This window comes from Musca autumnalis, unplaced genomic scaffold, assembly GCF_047663935.1.
Source record: "Musca autumnalis isolate F117 unplaced genomic scaffold, ASM4766393v1 scaffold_4, whole genome shotgun sequence".
NCBI lineage: Eukaryota > Metazoa > Arthropoda > Insecta > Diptera > Muscidae > Musca > Musca autumnalis.
The window spans coordinates 109,609,364-109,630,520 of NW_027411977.1; the positions used below are offsets into that span (position 1 = coordinate 109,609,364).

The following is a 21,157-nucleotide window of genomic DNA, read 5'->3' on the forward strand; positions in this document are numbered from 1 at the left end:
AGGATGTTGGCCCGATGTATTTAAGAGTTTTGTGTTGTTATATTACATCAGCAATTTACACAAATAAGATTAACATGTCATTATCTGGTTTTTGGAATGGTGGTAGTTGACTTTGTTTGAGTTTTCGGGATCGATTTTTCTGACTTTCAGACTAATGACTATTAAATATTTCTTAATGATGTCAGTGGGGATGTCTTCCCAATCATTATTATATCCGTGAATCCAATTTCGCATACTATTTTGCATGGTAAAAAATATAGTACCCAAATATTCGGTATTCCAGCTTCTCCAGTAGCGGTTTAATTTCCATATTTGATGGGTTTTATTCGATTTGGCGCATTTAATAAATTATGATAGCAGGGGATAATATCTATCCACTTAGTAAAAATTAAATCATATCAATACCATTGAGAGACGAAATAGTGCTCTATCGTAGGTCGTTCCAAAATACTACACTGGTGTCAATTTTTTCCATATACTTTCCAGAGGTATTTCGATGTTCTCAAACCCAAAATCGGACTGTTTTGCATTGTTCATTATCCTACAAAACATATTGAGTCGAATATTCATTCTTTGCCTACTTGCCTACTTGCCTGTGGCCTATTCGTCATTGTTTATTGTTAATATGATCCCATACGTTTTTTACCTGTCTGAAGACCCTCCATGCCGGCATTTTTTATCACTGAATTTTATTACATTCAATACTGTAAGTCTATTATTAGCCGCAAAAGTCATAAAAATGCATAATGACAACAAAAATTTGCAAAAATTTTATAGTTTTATAGTACTGATTTTCCCGTTGCAATACTTTTATTGTCACCCCAAGTAGTACTTAATTCTTATTTTTGACCGTATTTGTTATAAATCGCAAATAACCTTTGCATATTTTGACGGAATATTGTTGTAAGGAACTATAGCAAGAGATTTGCACAAAAAAACGTATAGTTTTTACATAATTTGTTGCCATAAACGAACAATTAATATGACATTTTCTACAATTTTGTTTTTTGCAATACATTTGTTGCCTAACTGTAAGTGGAATTCCGAGTAAAATAAAAAAATTTTTCAAAAGTGAGTTTTGATTTCTTTTATTTTTTGCTGCATTGATGCTGCTTATCAGCAAAACATTTCAGTATATTTTCAATAGAAAATAGAAAAAAATTGCACAGTGGTCTTGGATGCAATTTTCGCGATTTCAATGATTGTACTCTTCGATTTTCTGGAATTTTTTTCTGTATTAAACTACGATTAATTACAAAAATTTTAATTCCTATTTGGAAATGGGATTCGAATAATTACTAGTTTTTCTAAATGTCTTAAAATATGTCAATAAAATTTTTCCTTTATACCACACGGTGTGCCTTAACCAAATTTAAATAGAAGGTGCTTACACCTAGGAAGTTTTTACAGATTCTGAAACTACAATGCTCATAGATGAGAAATATAAAGAAACAAAAAAAATCGCCGGAGGGATTTTCAAATAAATCGCGATTTATGTTCACATTTTTAGGGGTTCTTTAGGTTTTCACGATTTTGCTTGGAAACCGCGAGTCCTATGTAAATGGTCCTAAAGAAAATGTTGTGTCAATAAATCTAACTAACTCTATCCCTACAAACAATACCAAATTAAGTACCATTTAGTCGTCGCCTTAGTAAGGCTCCCATAGTACGGTACCTCCCTATTTTCGGTATTTCGAAGGTTGTGGCCTCAATATTCCTCCGAGATGGGTGGAATTTGGTATTTGGTCTTCATTTGGGGTATTATACGTTTCATATGAAATTTGTCGGTATAGGTCCACGCCTTCAGATTGCCCCCACAGAACGGTACCACCCGATTTTCGGTATTTTTCAGGTTTTAGCCTCATTACCCTGAAAGAAAATTACATTGTATCAATGAAATTTGTCATTGATTTTGAACCAACGTAAGACTTCATTGTATTAATGAAGAAGTTTCATTGAATTTCACAAAATAACTTTCATTATTGTTTCATAGTATAAATGTGAATGTTTCATAGCAATAGTAGAATTATAACTTCTAACGACTTTATGAAATTAACAAAGTAGTATCAATGCATAATTGAGGAAATTTCATTGAAATAATGAAAATGCTCATTATTGTTATTGAATGAAAATTTTCATTTATTCAATGAAACTCTACTTTGGTTCAAAATCAATGAAACATTTTTCTTTCAGTGTATAACACCGAAATTGCTGAAATTTAGTACTTAGTCTTCGTTGGGGGTATAAAACTTTCTCCCAGAAATTCGTCGGTATTGATCCACGCCTTCATGTAGCTCCCATAGAACAGTACTTCCCGATTTTCGGTATTTTGAAGGTTGTGGCCACAACAACCCACCGGAATGGCTGAAGGTTGTTATTTAATCTTCCATGGAAGATTAATGAGAATTCCTATATCGCCTATCTATTGATTTTCGGTATTTTTTAGGTTTTAGCCACATTATCTTACCGCAATATTGGAAAATTTTCGGTATTTTGAAGTTTAGCCACATTGTTTTACCGAAATTGCTGAAATTTGGTCTTCTTCATAAGCGAAAGGAAACTAATTGTTCCATTTTACTTCAATACAACTCGTGGTGGAGGGTATAACAAGTTCGGCCCGGCCGAACTTAACGCCGTTCTTACTTGTTTTATTTTATTTCGCTCTCTGCTGGATTTGATAATGTGTAGGATTTGTAGCCGAACACACTACACCTACGAACTTGAAGGGTTGTTTAAACTCTAGCTATGACTAACGGATCCGAATTTTTGCTGGGAATAAACTTGTACATACGTGTAGATTGTCGTCAAAAAATCGATCAACTCTCTGACCGCCGCACAGTGTTTCAGAAATCGATTTTCCTGGCCAAAACCCCAATTGTTTGTCGTCACCGATTTCTGTATGGGATTCGATAGTAAACATATTGAAACTATGGAAACCAAAAACTTTAGGTCAAAATATTGGAAGGTGTAGGCGTGGCGAGCTCCTAAAGACCACAATTTTTTCCCAATTTAGGAAAATACGTAATTTTTGCACATTTCTGGAGAAAGAAATACATATCTATTTTTCGGAAAATGTAAAAGATATTATGTTAATTATTTTTTTGTTAGGTAAGTATGATTGTTGTCTTTAAGAACCGTTTCCAAATTACCGTAGCGTTTACGTTTATTTTTCTTCAGGTATTAAACTTTAGTGAAATTCCAAATTAAGTGGACTAGAACTTTTAGGGAACAGCTTGGAACAGAGTTTCGTTTTCGCAAAATGATGCCCAAGAGCGTCCCGTTTCATCATTTAAACATTTTTGAAATTACATGGGCTAAAATGAGTGTTTTTCCGTACCGTTTCCCATATAAATTATATATATATATAATAGCTATAGCTAATGAACTAATGGACAGTTTTTAGTATATGCGTTTTTATAAGAGTTTTATGAGTTTTATGAAAACCCAAGGAGTATTTTTTAAGTTTCAAAAAAATTAAATTAAATCTTTTTCCTAAAACATTTTAGTTTTTTGAATTGTTATGGTTTATTTTTTGGTGTTTGACCTTTTTTACAGTGTTTTATTTAACTTGCTTTGGTCCGTTAAGTTCAAATCTGGTAACTCATTTTTAACACAGTTGCAGTTGACCAATCGAACTGAAACTTTGCATACTTTTCAGATTTAGATGACAATATATGAATATGGAATCAAAACCAATATTGGTCCATTTTATAGTGTTTTAACGGTGTTTTATTTAAATTGCATTTCAAATCTGGTAACTCAATTTTGACACAGTTGCAGTTGACCAATCAGACTAAAACTTTGCACACTTTTCAGATTTGGATGACAATACATGAATATGATTGGTCCATTTTATAGTATTTTAACGGTGTTTTATTTAACTTGTATTTCAACTCTGGTAACTCATTTTCAACACAGTTGCAGTTGACCAATCGAACTGAAACATTGCACACTTTTCAGATTTGGATGACAATACATAAATATGGGCCCAATGTTTCCTACAGCCCCCATATAGCGGTAACACCCGATTTCAGGTATTTTGAGGATTTTATCTTCATTTTTGCCCGAATTAGCTGTTATTTGGCATTTCCAATGATACAGACATTTCCCCACCAAAAATTGTGAACATAGGTCCAGGTTTTGGTATAGCCCCCTTATAGCGGTACCACCCGATTTCAAGTATTATGAGGATTTTATCTTCATTTTGAGGCCGAATTGGCTGTAACTTGGCATTTGGAGTCCCCAATGGTACAGAAACTTGTCCACCAAAAATTGTTTGACATAGGTCCAGGTTTCGGTATAGCCCCCATATAGTGGTACCACCCGAATTGGCTGTAACTAGGCATTTGGAGTCCCCAAATAAAACGCTAGTATTTAAATTATAAATGGTGGCAAATTTAAACGGCAAGCGTTTTATTTGAGAGATTCCATCATGAGAAAGAATATATATTTATTGAGGCTAAGCGACAAATTATTTCCTAGTTTTATTTCCTTAATTTTTTTCAATTATATTTTATTAAATAGAACATATGAAAACCCAAAAACATTCATATTTTGATGCAAAATATAAAAAACAAATTTTTAACTTTGACATTGAATTCCTCTGCAACTACTAGACCAAATTCGAATTTTTTATTGCAAAATTATAAAAATATCTCTATCCGTTCAAAAGTTACAGAGTTTTGATCAGGAAAAAAAAACAATTCTGAACCAGTGTGCGCCGTACTTTTCTGAATCATGGGAAAGGTGATTGGCAAGAATTATCAATCACCGCTTCATATAGCTGAGGTACTGAGCCCTCAAATTTGGGGGTAGCTGAGAGAATTTAGCTTCTTGTCGAATACACGAAATTAGTCCAAATTTCCCAACAGAGCCGGAGGGACCAGCATATGAGCGTTGTCGTACGAACCCTGAAGACCCGTAGTTATAGAAGTGGCTAGACAACCTGAAGCAATACAACGTTAGTGCATTGAGTAAAGAAGGATAATACATTTAATGGCAGTTCATGGGTGCAAGTGATCTGGCATGAATGACAGATGTATATGTATATAGGTTGAATCACCATCCGAACTTAACCCCCAAAATATCGTAATAATTTTCCGATCCTGAACAAGTCATTTTACACACAATTTACCATTAGCGATGTTGCAGATGACATCCGATATTCGAAATTAATTTATCGTTAGGCATCCATATTTACCAGGCTTCTGGTCAAAAATAGTAAGGATTCTAGAGGCATAAACATCGCCATCGGTGTTACACGACATATCCATACATATAAGTCGAGGACTGAACCAGAGGTGACCCAGTGACCGAACAATCGTGGTGGGCCTTGACCTATTGAAAGCCTCGAAGTAAGTATGCAAGCTGTTCGATGACATAAAGAAGACTTTCCTCCAGTCGTGTTTGAAACGTTTGAAATTCAACTATATGGGTCGATAGCCAAATGTTACGAGGGTTGCTTTCTGGCCTAACAATGAAGACGCGGATATTTATTATCAACAATGGGTTTATTTTTTTCTAAAGTAGTCTTCAGCATGATTTATACACTCTTGTATGCGCCCAAACCACTTGTTGAAGGACTTTTTCCACACCTCAAAAGGTGAATTTTGGATGTTTCCACAGTATCTTCTGGCGGTTGCTGGTATTTTTTGGCTCATACGCATAGTTCCATGAATCGTCCCCTGGATTCATCTTATAAGTGCCTCTTGAAGCACCGCAAACGTATTTTTTCGAAATTTGTTTCACAGATCGACACGGGATCGACATACAAAGATTTAATTACATCGATGCACTTTTGACTTGATTATCTACGTCGCACAGTGGTTCAGAATCGTTTTTTTCCTGGTCAAAATTCTGTAACTTTTGAACGGATAGAGATATATTCATAATTCTTTTTTTTTGGACAGATAACACAATCAGCTTTCAGACGAATTATAAGCGTTCAAGTTCGGTCTGGTAGTTGCAGAGAAATTCAAGGTCAAAGATAAACTTTTGAATTTTTTAACTATTTTTCATCAAAATATGAGCGTTTTTGTGGTTTTTGTATCTTCCTATGTATTAAAGATGGTCAAACACCAACAAATAAACAAAATAATTACCAAAAAAACTAAAAAAAAAACTTCGAAAAAATGTCGAAAAAATGTTTAAAAAAAAAATTTACCAAAAAAATTTAAATTTTTTCAAAAATTAAAAAAATTCTCCTTGGGTTTTAATAAATTATAATTTGTGTCAAAAAACTGTAATTCATATGGAAACAGTATAGAAAAACACACATTTTTACCCATGTAATTTCAATAAATTGAAAAAAGTGTTAAACGGACGGAACGGGACGGGTACAAAAGTATATATGGGCTGGAAGAGGAGACTTTTAGGCATCTTTCTGTGAAAACAGAATTTTGTTCCATGTTGTTCCACAAAAGTTCTAGTCCACTAAATTTGGAATTTCATAAAATTTAGTACCACGAGGAAAAATAAAATAGATTATGTTGTGTAAACGCCACGGTAATTTACTAAAACGATTTTTAAAGGCCTACCTACCTTATAAAAAAACAATGAACACAATAACTGTTATAGTTTCAGAGAAATAGCTTCGTCTATCTCCAGAAATTTGCAAAAATTACGTATTTCCCAAAAATGGGCACGCCACGCCCACACCTTCCAATATTTGGGCCTAATTTTTTGGTTTCCTTAGTTTCAATATGTTTACTATCGAATCCCATATAGAAATTAAATATCTTTGACAAAACAAAATTTTGATTTTTGGCCAGGAAAATCGATTACTGAACCATTGTGCGTCGAAAGAAAAATGATCGGACGAAAATGTTCACAAGTAAATTCAATTTTTTGTTTGCAATGTGTTTTTTTCTTGTCACTGTAACCAACACAACACAAGGTCGCATGTCAAACTGTTCTGAGTATGTTTATGCTAAAAGATGCTAAACTTTCCAATGTAAATCTCAAATAGCACCTGACAACACGGAGTGTTGCCTAGGTTAGAAACCCTCGAAACACAACCCCCGAAACCCCTGAATAACGCCAGCTCCCAATGCAACCCGAGTGCTTTTAGCTCAATTAAGATCCGGGCCTTGTTGGACCCGCCTCTATTCGTGTTGAACCCGATTAGACAGCAATATATCCAACACATGTCCTGCATGCCCCGCACGATACTCTGCAGGTTTTTAACTGAGCCAGTTCAAAGACATAGTATACATGTCGTACTCAGGGACCATCTCAATCCATCGCTGCTGAATAACACGAATGCAAACACGAAAGGTATACCTGAATTAAAATTCGGACGGTGCAGCCGCCACATTTCATATTTGCCTCGAACTGGCAACAAATACCCAACACATACATGTACTTCATGTAGACTCTCTTCATTATTTAATTGCTCAGTTTAACCCACTCACCTGTCACCCGATATTTTATGAGCGCAGATAGCCCATCCGGACAATCTAATTCGGATGGTTTCACTCAGCCCATCAACTGTCTTACCTCCTTAACCACCCTGGTTTGGGGTTTTGAAATTGCGACAGATGAAGATCACAGCGAAACCGTCTCGGAGAGTTTGGGTGCAGTATTCATCAATTTTGGCTTCGGTAAATTATTTTTGCCTGAAAAAGAGGTTACCTAGGTCGCCACCTCCATAGGGGTTCCTCCTATTCTTAAAGTGAACATTTCCCTGATAGGAAGATCGCTTTATCTAGGTGAAGATATTTCTTCTCGAACTTCCTTACAAACTTAAGGTTCGTTCTTATCAGCTGAAATGTCCTTACATTGATGGTGTTCTGATCCTTATAAACGCATCGACTGCAGTATGTAACTGCGGTATGATTTCTTGTCCATTGCTTCTATAGGTTTGGCATTTTTGGAGGTCGAGATATCGGTAAATCAACTATCCGCTCTTTTGATGGATGATTCTCCCATACCAATTTCCTTCTACAATGCTTCCTACCAAAGAAGTAAGGGCTTGTCGTATTTGTCCGGCGCTAAACAGTTCGATACACTGGAACGGGTCCGTTTAGCATTCTTTCCAACGGATTGGGGTGCAGTATTTTGACAAGAGGTTGAGACAGAGATAAATTATCCTAAAAGTGGTCCGGAATGCTATCGTTTCTGAAACTATGGGGGACTTTCTCCTCAACCAGATATCAACAAGGTTCCGTTCAAATATAGTTGTTAGCCTACAGCAAACCTTGAACTTTTATTCGTATACACTTTTCTTAAGTCAAAGCAATGCATTTGAAGTGAATTGTTCAAAATAAAGAAACTTGTGACCTTCGATTCTTCAATTATTTTCTTATATTATTATATATTTTTTTTTTCAATTACTTTATAATAATTTAGATTTAAGCTGTTTTCTTTTTTTCATGTTATGCAAAAATGTCTTTTTTATTTAATTTTTTTATATTTATAATTAAAATAGAAAAAAGAAATGTATATTTACCTTTTGTTTGGCTGTTAAGTCCTCCTCCTATACTATGGTGATTCCCGCTAAGGTTTGAAGCAACACCCACACCCGGCGAAGTGCCTGATACTCCGCCAGTCGCACTGCCATCGACAGTGCTTGACGCTGTATTGCCATTGCCAACACCACCACCATTGCTGTGGTGATTGTGGTTACTTAAGCCTACAGCACCATTACCACCTGTTGCACTCAAATGTCCATCATAACCATCCAGACGTTGTTTTATTGTGGGCATAAGCGTTGTCTGTTGCACTGAACTTACAGCTCCTGCCGACGGCATAGTGGATGCCGTTATTGCTGACGACGATGTTCGTATTCTGTTGCTGGCGCTGTCATCCTCATGATCCTTTTCCTCATCGGAGACCATGGCATCTTCATCTTCGGTGCGATTTTTTGGTTCCCATGTCATTTTGTTCTCCTTCTTGAGACGTCTGCGAGCGTTAGCAAACCACGTTGAGACTTGTGTCAGAGTCATTTTAGTGATTATTGCCAGCATGATCTTCTCGCCTTTTGTTGGATAAGGATTCTTCATGTGTTCGTTCAGCCACGCTTTTAATGTGGCAGTTGATTCCCGTGTTGCGTTTTTGCGACGTGATGCTAAATCATAACTGGCGCCATAACTGCAGGAGTACCCAAAGTCCAAACACAGTGATCCAGGTTCCAAGGGTGGATGACAGTGCAAATAAATAATAAAGAAAAGAGAATAAAGAAGAGATGAGTGAAAGACAAAACAAACAATGCAATGTTGTTAAAGTTTGTTAACAATCCTGCAACAATGTGAAATATTATTTTCTATGTTCAATAAAAGGTTAATTCTTTTTGGTTGGTGCTGCTTTTCTCAAGCCATTAACACACAAGTAGGTGGAAGGGATTTGATATGTATGTATGTAGTCTGAAGCACAGTGTTAAAATAGTAAATGTTATTATATTAATGGCCTGTTTCACTAAGACGATTCGAATTCAATTTCTATCGAACTACAACCAATCTGCTGTTTTTTTGAAAAATATTTGATTTGATTTTGTTTTCAATCAAACAAAATATATCACAACAACAGGAGTTCGGTAGTAACTCGAATGAAGTTTAATTCAAATCGGCTTAGAGAAACAGGCCATACATGTTTCTGAACATTTATATGGTTAATATCAAGTTTGTTGTAATATTTATTTTCATGAAATAGTCAGCTATTTTCCGGACCCTTATCTCGTCATATCTGGACTTTCCGAATAAAATAAACTAAGGATAAGATCCGCATTGACCATCTTCGAAATTTATCTAAGCTTAGAAAAATTATTATTATGTGCAATGTTTTGACAGAATCAGGGTTTCCCTTTGAGCACTCTCGTGCCCTCCAATAGCTTTAGTTGGTTACTGTAGGGGTAGTCCAATGAAATGTCTTAATTCGGCATACATTCTGGTCGAATTGGCTAACAAGTAAGCAATTCGAAAACGCAACCAGTAAGCGTAAATGGCAATGGCTTAGTCATATGTTGAGAAGAGCACCCAATGATAAAGCCCTTGAGTTGAACGCACAAGGTTATGGAATGCCTGATAGGCCCAGTAACACAATCATTTGCCAATTGTCAAAAGCGAATGTGAATCTCGTAACATGACATAAGAAACAAATAAGTTTTTGGTTCCAGGCTTAGACACCCTGATTCCGGGGTACCTTCCTGGTTTAGATTAATGGATAAAGCCCACATTGTTGGAAAGTTTTAAAATATTTTCGCTTCAGCAAATCTGGTATAATTTTATTTTGTCAAAAACATATTAGGTTTGTCCTCGTACTTACTAAATGTTGCTGAAACAATTTTTTCACCAACTTTTCCATTATACAACTGTCAAAGTTTGCAACATTAGCAATATTTATTACAAATTATCACTTAAAAAGACACAGCTATTGTTTTCCGTATGTCGGAAAAGAATGTCATATCGTCACACCTACTTAGAGCCCATCTCTGGTAGAACTGCAGCGTTTTTGTGTTTAAATGGCAAACTACTTGCGAACTGTAAATACAGATCCACGTATCGGAATAGACGCTCATTGTCTGTTGACACTAGCATAGAAATGATATGTAATACGCTCTGACGAATTATGACAGGATAATTTCATATTTGACAGATAAACATGTAAAAAATTTTTAATGTCGGCCGGACCTATGTTGACAGGTTTTGCGACCTCTACGAAATTCAAATGTCGAATTTCAAGTAGTTCGGCCAATAAATGTAGCTGAAATTCTCAAAATACCGAACGTCGGAAGGTACCGATATATGGAGGCTATACCAAAACATAAACCTACGTTGACAATTTTTGTGGATAAGTTTCGTGAATGCAGGGAACCTCGAATGTCAAATTACGGTTAGTTCTGTCAACAAAAATAGTTTCAACTCTCATGATAGCGAAATTCGGGAGGCATCTTTACATGGTGCATATACCAAAATACGCACCAATATTGAACATTTTTGGAGGACAAGTGTTGTGACCACTAAGAAATTCAAATGTCAAGTTTCAGCTGATTCGACCAAAAAATTTAGCCAAAATTCTAACATATCCAAAATCGGTAGGTACCTTTACATGGAGCTATACCATAACATGAGTGTCGTGACTGCAGGGAACCTCAAATGTCAACTAACTGGTAGTTCAGTCAAAAAAGGTGGTTAAAACCCTCAAAATATCGAAAATCGAGAGGTTCTGTTACAAGGGGGTTATCCCAAAACGTGGATCTATGTTGACAATTCTTAGTGAAGAAGTTTTGGTAGCTCGGTTAAAAAATGTAGCTAAAATTATCAAAATACCGAAATTAAGGAAGTACTCTTACATTGGACCTATACCAAAATATGGACCTATGTATGTTGTGGAGAAGTGGAGAGGAAGTGTTGTGACCACTAAGGACCTCACATGTCAAATTATGGCTAGTTTAGTTAAAAATTGTAGATAAAATCTCCAAAATACCGGAAATCGGAAAGTACCGTTAATGGGAGCTATAACAAAACAAGGACCTATGTTAGCAATTTTTGATGGAGAAGTCCAGTGACCACTGGAAATCTACAATGCCAAATAACTGTCTGTTCAGCAAAAAATGTAGTTTAAATCCTCAAAATACCTAACATCGGGAGGGACCGCTACGTGGTGGGTCGATCTTCGAACTTGGCCTGACCTTTAAAAAATACACTCGGGTGCAAAAATATAGCGTTCTAGCTCAATTATTGTGAATGTTAGATTGATAACAACAGACCAACATGAATAGATCGTCTCAGAATTTTGTGACAAATGGTTATTTGAATGCGTTATAAACAAAACAAGTAAGAGCGGCGTTAAGTTCGGCCGGGCTGAACTTGTTATACCCTCAACCATGAGTTGTATTGGAACAATAAGTTTCCTTTCGTTTATAAAGAAGACTAAATACCAAATTACATCAATTTCGGTAAAACAATGTTGCTAACTTTCAAAATACCGAAATTCGGGGGGTACCGTTCTATGAGGGCTATATAAAAAGGAAAGTTGTTAGACTCAAAAAAGACTAATGCCAAATTTCCGATATTTCGGTAAGATAATGTGGATAAAACCTTCAAAATACTGAAAATCAAGAGGTACGCTTCTATATAGGAAGACGGGGTCCTATACTGATAATTCTCATCTGGAATATTTTATAACCCCGTGTAAGACCAAATATCAAATTTCAGTCTTTGGGTGGGATATTGACGTCATAATTTTCAGAACTACAAAAATTGGGAGGTACCGTTCTATGGGGGCTATATCGAAACGTGGACCTAAACCGACCAATTTTAGTCGCAAAGGTTTTTACCTCCTACGTAGACTAAATACGAAATTTCATTTGAATTTTCTGCCATTTCGGTGAAATATTGAGGCCACAACCTTCAAAATACCGAAAATTCAGAGGTACCGTTCTATGGGGGCTATATGAAGGCGTGGATCTATAAAAACAAATTTAGGGCAAAAAGTTGAATAACCCCAAGTAAGACTAAATACAAAATTTCGGCCACTTCGGGGGTTTATTGTGACCACAACCTTCAAAATACCGAAAATCTGGAGGCACCATTCTATGAGTGCTTTATTAAGGCGTGAACCTGTGCCGACAAATTTCTGGAGGAAGGTCTTATACCCCCAACGAAGTTTACATACCAATTTTCAGCCATTTCGGTGTGATAATGAGGCTGAAACCTTCAAAATACCGAAAATCGGGTGGTACCGTTCTATGGGGGCTATATGAAGTCGTGGACCTATACCGACACATTTCCGGGGGAAAATTGTATACCACCAACGAAGACTAAATACCAAATATTAGCCATTTCGGTGTGATAATGAGGCTAAAACCGAAATACCGAAAATCGGGTTGTACCGTTCTATGGGGGCTATATACGTTTATAACGAACAAAGTGTTGTGTTTCGAAAGAATTTTTCTTAATATTAGTAAACACATGCAACTTCTTAAAACGACCACGATTACAACGAACAAAAATTGTTACCCCGCGAGTAGAATTTTTACAATTGGTTAGGATTTACAGACGAATTTAAGCACTGTTTCAAATTTTTTAACTTAAGATATTTAAAAGTAACCTTACAGACGAACACGGTTTTAACGAACGGCGGATATAACTAACAACTTTTGTTGTTCCTACCCCCTATTCTTATTTTACATATTTTATTCATTCCAACCCAATGAACGCGGTTAAAACCATAAAAAGGTTATAATGAAATAAAATACTGATCCGCAAAAAAAAATTAAAAACATTGATATGTTTAAAAAATTGATTCGCGAAGAGATCTTTATAAATGTTATTTTTTTTTAAAGGACCAGATAAACCGCGCAATCATAATCCCTAGGTATAACGTATTACAGATATAATTAACAAAAATGTTGACCACGACACCTCTGTACAATTTTACAACACATGGCGAATATATCTTTAAAGGAAATGTATTTTTAGTTCAAATCGAATGCTTTTTTGTCTTTAATATTTTCTTCACCAAATCAAACATAAAAAAAATCTGCAAGGACGCCACCTATAAAAGTGCAAAAAATCGCACCTTGGTATATTATGTAGTTGATTCAAAACCCTTTTCTGAAGATATTTCCGGTGTCAGAATTTCAGACAAAGTTGGACAATTTTGTAAAAGTCTATAATAAAACAGCAAGGAAAGGATCAAAGTCGGGCGGAATCCGACTATATGATACCCTACACCACTGTGATTAGGTTAAATATATATGGGAGCTAAATCCAAATCCGAACAGATTTCGATAACATTTGGCGCACTTATTTCTAGACCAAATTCCGTCACACATTCCAAATTTCATTGAGATCGGACATATATAACGTCTTTCGTGCACCAAATACCAAAAATCCACTAAAAAATATATATAGGAGCTATATCCAAATCTAAACCGATTTCGATATAATTTGGCACATTTATCTATAAACCTAACGTGTGATGGAAACGTTCCAAATTTCATCAAAATTGGACAGATACAGCGTGTTTGGTGCATCAAATACCTCAAATCGGCCGAAAATATATACGGGAGCTATATCCAAATCTAAACCGATTTTCACCAAAAGCAATAGCGTTCTTCATTTGGCTAAAAAAATTATCTTCCCCAATTTTCAAATCGAACGATTAATGCGACCTGCAAGTTGCGAACGGACGGACGGACGGACATGCATAAATCGACTCAGAGGGTGATTCTATGCATATCCCTAGAAGGAAGTATGGGTCTATCTCTTTTCCTTAGGCATGTTACATACAAATGCACTAACACATAATACCCTTACCACAGGGTGGTGTAGGGTATAAAAACTATAATTTTGTTTTCTTAGGTTGTATCCTATATGACGTTTTTTCCGCTGTAATAAACATTTTGAAGAAAATTATTTCTTAAAACAGAAAGTACACACCGCCACCATTCCACTGAATATCATATCTATGTATTTGATTATTACCAAACTCTTACAAATTGCGTTTGTTTTCGAAATTTTGATTTTAATTTCTAACTATACCGCGAGTTTTGAATATTTTTGAAAACAGATTGCACATCCATATAATTTGACATGTTCTTCCTTCGAATCAAAATAGAAAGCTCGCGTTATTAAAAGTGCAAAAATCGACTTTTTGCCTAAAAACCTGACCAAATTACCTATAGTGCACTGTGCAGACACTACAAATATTATTGGCCCACATGACGTCTATTGTAGCCAGGAAACCCCGCGTCTCGTTTGTATAAGACACATTAGCAATACAACAATTTAACCTTTTTTGTTGGCGCTAGTCTCAATGATTCTCTCACTCTCTATGAGACTGATGCTGATATTTTCTTGCAGCCCTAACATAACATCCACTAGCCTCTATATGATTTTGGTTGGTGGCAATATATTCATCTTTTTGAGTTTTTTGATGTTGATTCATAACTTTATTAAGGCACTGCGCCAAGCAATTGATATTTGCTGTTTTATGCCTTCAAACTGTTTGTTACGAGTATTTTCTGGGACATTGGCGACTGAGTAAGCCGTGGAAGCTTTACGGCTTAAATTCGCAATATATGTGGCAATTTCAGAATGCCACAGTTTGCATAGTCACATAGTTAAACATTCATCCACAGTAGACTGCAGTGGATTTGGGATTTTTATATGGTTTCAGTTTCTGACCAAAACGTATAATGGTCACTATTTTTGACTCAGCAGGTGTTGGTCATTGTGATGTATTTTTGTTTTACGTTGCCTTTATTTTGTTGGTTTTTTCTGCGTGCGTTTTGGATTTTTGCACTGTTTTTTTGCTTTTGTTTTTGGTGGTCGTTCAGAGTGGGCACATTGGATGAATTGGATGCACCACTGCCTGCGTTTGCTTGGTTTCGTTTTCTTTATTTATGTTGTCACAATTGGACTTATATACTCACATCAGTGGCATGCAACAGCGGGAATAATTAAAATTTAAGTCGAAACGATTTACCCAAATGAGGCTTAAAAATAAAGCAGGTTATGATTACATTTGTCAAATAGCCATGTTTTTTGTTTGTTCCAATAGTGGTGCGGTCATATTTTATAACTGACATTTTGAGTTGAATAAATTTGTCAAGTCAACGTTTTGCACACCGGGGAGGGAGTTGTGTACATACGTTTTTGTTCTTTTCTTTCGCTGTTTATGGAGAAAAAACCTAACAAATAAGCAAATTGCTATGAATTGTAAACGTATGTACATATTCAAAGTTACTTTGCTTTATATACATACAATTGGTTGTACATGTATGTAGAGTGTACCAGAAAGCAGCAGTTCAAAGCTTTACATATTTTTCACGCAATATTACATACCCTCTACACGCAGTGGTGTAGAATATATAACATTTTATAAAAAATCATGTCAGTTCACACCTTAAATACAATTCAATCTATTACGAAAATTCTCCCATAAGTTGACGGATTTGTTTTTCTTGTGTTCCAAATAAAAAATGACAACCATTTTTCACCTATTCACATGTGTAGAAAACGGTAATGAATGAATCACAGCCAAAGTGGTTGAGAGCAAATGAACAAAAAATTCGCTTTCGCATTATTAATCCATGCCAACAGCAAGCAATGCAACCCACAACTCCAGCTCCAATTTTTAAACTGCCACCTCAATGGTGTCAAATAAAAACAAATAAAATAAATCATCCCGAATGGAGTGCCACTGGCAACAGGAACGGCAGCAGCAGCAGGAAAGCAAAACGATAACGGAAAATAATTTTGCAAGACAACGCTATAAACGCAAACGTTTGTGTATTCGAAGGCCCATATCAAAGTAACATTTTATTCTAACAACAGCGATTCGTTACATTTGTTTATACGTGTGTTAGTCAAATGTTGTTGTCAAGCATACGTCATGTTTCTTAAAATCACACGGAGTGATGGAGTGGTCTATTTAATGTAAAGAAATTCTATACGATTTTTAGGACAATGGAAAACTTATTTGAAGTTCATATGTATGTACATTAGGGTTATGACTTTTTGACATTTTTTCTCAAAAATGAATTCCTGCAGTGAGCATAAATGAACTTTGTCCAATTAATGCCTAAAATAACATTTACTCCATTTCACACCAAGACCTGGCTTTGCGTCGTTTCACTTTGCGTTGTTTTCGAAGTTGTGTTGCACAGTGTCCCGACCGTGTCCAAAAATGGTCAAAATCAAGTACTTCGGAATACAAATTTATTGATGATTATTTATAGTAAACCCCCGCAAAGATCATCCGGCTTTGTAAGATGACTTTAACTGATACTAGGTCCTTAGTTAAAATTGGAAAGAACCCCTCCGAAGAATTTTGTACCAAAAGAGGTTTCAGACAAGGAGACAGCCTTTCGTGTGAAATATTCAACATTTTGCTGGAAAAGGTAATACGAGATGCAAAAGGTAATACGAGATGCAAATGCTTATGCCGATGACATAGACATCATGGGAGATCAGTAAAGGAATTTACTGATACCTTTAGGAAGGAGAATCTGCGAAAGTGGGTCTGGCGGTTAACGGCGAAAAGACCAAATTGATGGTGTCGACGCGCAAAGCGTCCATAGAGCTCGGACCAGCTGTGGAAGTTGGTACCTACAATTTTGAGGTAGTTAAAGACTTCGTCTACCTCTACCACAACATCAGTTGTGAAATAAGAAGAATAATTGTATTGGGCAACAGATGCTACTATGGTTAAAGTAAGCAATTTAAAAACAAAGCCACATCTCGTCAAACAAAAATAACACTATACAAAACGCTGATACTACCCGTGCTAATGTATGGCTCCGAAGCATGGGTACTTGCGCAAGCAGATAAGGCAGTGCTTGGTGTGTTTGAGAGGAAAATTCTTCCAAAGATCTACGGGCCGATTTGCGTTGACGGTGAATATCGACGTCGTATGAACCACGAGCTATATCAGCTATACAAAGACATGAATATAGTTAAGCGTATCGAGATGCAACGATTGCGTTGGCTAGGCCATATCATAAGAATGAGCGATGATGAACCCGCTAAAAATGCGTATGAATACATGCCACATGGCGGTGCACGCAGAATCGGCAGGCCTAAGCTTCGATGGAGCATACAAGTGGATGAAGAAATGAAAAGGCGCGGTATTCCAAAAAGCGAAGCGAAAAACAGAAAGGAATGGAGATCTTTTCTTAGTTCGGTCTATGGAACAAATGTTCTGTAATGGGCCAGCTAAGTAAGTAAGTAATTTATAGTAAACATTTCAATTTGAAGGAATTTAAATTATGGTATTGATTTGTCAAGTAGTTTTGTCCATGGGAAGGTTCAAATCCGATAATTGTTGGAAATATGTTTTTTGTCCTTTTTTTACTAAAATTAATAACTTGTATTATGCTCCAAAATTTTAATATTTAAATTCATTTATCATTCTAAAATAAATTTTAAAGTTGCTTTGGATGTAGTAAACATGGATTTAATTTTGTTTGGAAGTAAATAGTGATCATATGGTGCTATCCAAGTCTGTGGTACTTATTACATCGATTTTGTGAACCAAATTTTAAAACTAGTGGAGTGGGAACAAATTGTATAAAAGTGTATATCGATATTATTTGTTGCTTGAGTTGTAAAAGTGAGTACTTCAAACGTATAAAGTTCCAGCTGCAAAGGTTTGTTTATTGTGCTATTTATTAAATCCATTTCGTTCTTACAAAGAAAAATATTGGCTTATTTTTAAATCAGTAAATATAATGCTTGGGATTATAGAAAAATCTCTTAAGCCTAGATACATCGGGTTGTATAACAATTATGTTATTGTTATAATGGTACAGCAGGCTTGCTGCTTGTACATCTTCACACATTTTGATTTCTTTTAAAATTCATGGTATATGTTGCCCAAAAAAAAAATAGGATTATTAAAAAGGGCTAATCTCTCAAAATTATTGTTGCTTAAACTTATCTTAAAACTAAACTTAAACTATCTTATAATTAACTATATACAAATATTTACAAATATATAAAAAAGTAAGTATGCATTACTGTGATGTAGTGTATACAGTGTCATTAATATTATATGATCTATATCTCCTATGGTAGAATAATAGATTATTATTGTTAAAAAGTAATCCCTCCTCCTGAAGTGTTAGAAGATCGGCAGGAGAAAGATGTCTTTTATATTCAATGGAACGGTTGTCGTTGTTACTCAATGCGTTCTTAATCATTTCATTGTCTAGGCCAAGGCTTTTATCAACAAATTTTAGACCACTTTTGACCATAAAACTGTCGATTCGTCGAAGGCCAGATCTCTCGTAAACTAATTTGTTAGATGGGCATTTAAATGTGCCATCGTAAGTTGGATATCCGCGTAGTCCTAAACACGCACGCAAGACCGTTCTTTCCCATATACGTATCCTTTCCATCTGGTGGGACGAAATTCCGAACCATGATGGAAAGGCGTATGAAATTATAGGCCTAATGACCTGGGAATATATTAAAAGTTTCACCTGGATAGGTAGTCCGCCACTCATACTCAGTGTACGGTGATACATAAAGTAAATCTTTTTAGAATTCATTAAGATGTAGTCTATATGTCTGCAAAAATCGAACCTATCATGGAATAATATTCCAAGATATTTCATCGTGTTATATGTTTGTATAACACCATTTCCTATTTGCAAATTGGGAATAAATTGTCGGAAATTTTTATAAACCAGACCCCTTGCGCCCGTGAGCACAATGGATTGGCATTTCGCAACATTTAGTCGCAATTTCCATCTATCAAAATACACTCTTAATTCTTCCAAATAGGTGTTCATTTTCCTATTAACAGTTTTCGCCACAGCCCCCTTAAATGCTATGAGGACGTCGTCCGCAAAGACTAGTAGCAGGCCCCCCTGAGGGGGTCCGGGGATATCACTTACGTAGATATTGTATATCAGGGGCCCCAGGATAGAGCCTTGAGGCACACCTGACAATACCCGTCTCTGACTTGATTGCTTATCACCCACCTTTACTGTGAAGTAACGCCCCTCAAGAAAGCCTGCCACCAGTCTACAGATGTGCTCGCTGAAACCGAAAGACTGCAGCTTGTACACAACACCCTGGTGCCATACTCTATCGAAGGCCTTAGCAAAGTCTAGGCTTACAGCCAATGTTCCATTCTTCCTATTGAGCCCTTCAGAGACATAGTCTGTGAAGCAGGCAAGTGCGTGTGTTGTAGAGTGCCCGGGTTTAAACCCAAACTGGCAATCTCTCAGGATATGTCTGTCCTCAATATCCCGTTTTATCCGTTGCTGGATAGCCATCTCTAAAAGTTTCCCAAAAGGCGACAACAGTGATATGGGTCTATAACCACTGCAACTTCCTGGGTCTGACCCGGGTTTTGGAATAGGGACCATTAAGGCCACTTTCCATGCCTTTGGGAAATATGCCAGATTTAGGCAGTGGTTAAAGAGCACTGCCAAAAATTCATACAGGACATCACCTGCCCGCTTCACAGCAATGTCAGGTATTTTGTCATGGCCACAAGACTTCTTTGAAGGTCTGCGTGATATAGCCCATTCTATATCCGCTGGTTTCACGAAACCGCCTTCTTCCCATTGTAGCATGTCTGCAAAAATAGAGCCATTGACTAAATTATCATTGTTAAAGGAGACCAAAGGTGGCCCGTTGGCAATTCCCTCAACCGCCCTGTTTATAAGGTCGTCAAACGAACTGTCAACGGGTAAGTCACCTGAACGGTATGTACCTTCAATGTGGCTGGCCATTATTTCGGCCTTTGCCAAATCCTCACAAACTACATTGCCATGTTGGCTGACAAGATCACCAACAGGACATCGACCCGCTATGCCTGCTACGCGCTTTACCTTCGAATAGGTTTTACTATTTACAGTAATACCCTGAAGAAAAGTTTTACGACGATCTCCTTCAAATTGACATATCATTTCCTCAATTATTCGAGTGAGGTTACGTATGTCAGCCCACAAAATTGACATCCTATCGGGATCATGAGATCTCCTTAAGGCCCGATTAAGCCTTTTCCTTTCTTTAATGAAATGAAGTATTCGATGTGGTAGCTCTCCCAGAGATCCTCTATTGTAGGATTTTCTGGGTACAGTTTCCTCTATGGCATAACGAAACACAGACTCTAGTTCGTTTATGCAATTATCAATCTCCCCAGTATCAACATTAGTGTTGATAGGTAACATATGGTTTGCAAGACCATCTTGCAATTTTCGCCTATAACGGCGAACGCTCATATGATCATAATCGTACCAAGTTTGAGCTACCCCCCTTTGTACGCTATCCACTTGTATAATTAATCGAACGGCCCTATGGTCGGATTCATAATCGAGAGTGGCTAATTGACTTCCACCAGCTGGTACTATACCCGGAAAATGAAGGAAAAAATCTATGTGTGACCCACCTGACCCATTAGGCCTAGTTGGCCTAATGGTGGAACATGGCATCAAACTAGGGCACAGAGAAATGAAGTTTTCTAATCTTCTACCCCGATCATTCGTTTCGGTTCCACCCCATAAGGGGTGTTTCGCATTCAAATCTGCACCTACAACAACCTCGCCAGTGTTATAAAGTTCTACAATTGTATTGAGGCTATATGGTAAATTTCAAATTTCTTTCGCAATTCCATTGGAAGAAATTTAAAAAATTTTTTTGCGAGCACATTCGCAATTTTTGGAACGAAGATTAAGAAAAAAGTTGTGGTTTCAAAT

The 21,157-nt window shown here is 36.4% G+C and overlaps 1 protein-coding gene across 1 annotated transcript in view; it reads right to left on the bottom strand.

The window, feature by feature from the left end:
- Positions 1 to 8,375: 8,375 nt before the first annotated feature.
- LOC141403043 (homeobox protein caupolican-like) overlaps positions 8,376 to 21,157 on the bottom strand; it is a 272,584-nt gene continuing 259,802 nt past the window's right edge. Inside the window, exon 4 of the mRNA XM_073985206.1 lies at positions 8,376 to 9,090. Coding sequence (XP_073841307.1) covers positions 8,376 to 9,090 — 715 coding nt within the window. The remainder of the gene's footprint in view (positions 9,091 to 21,157) is intronic.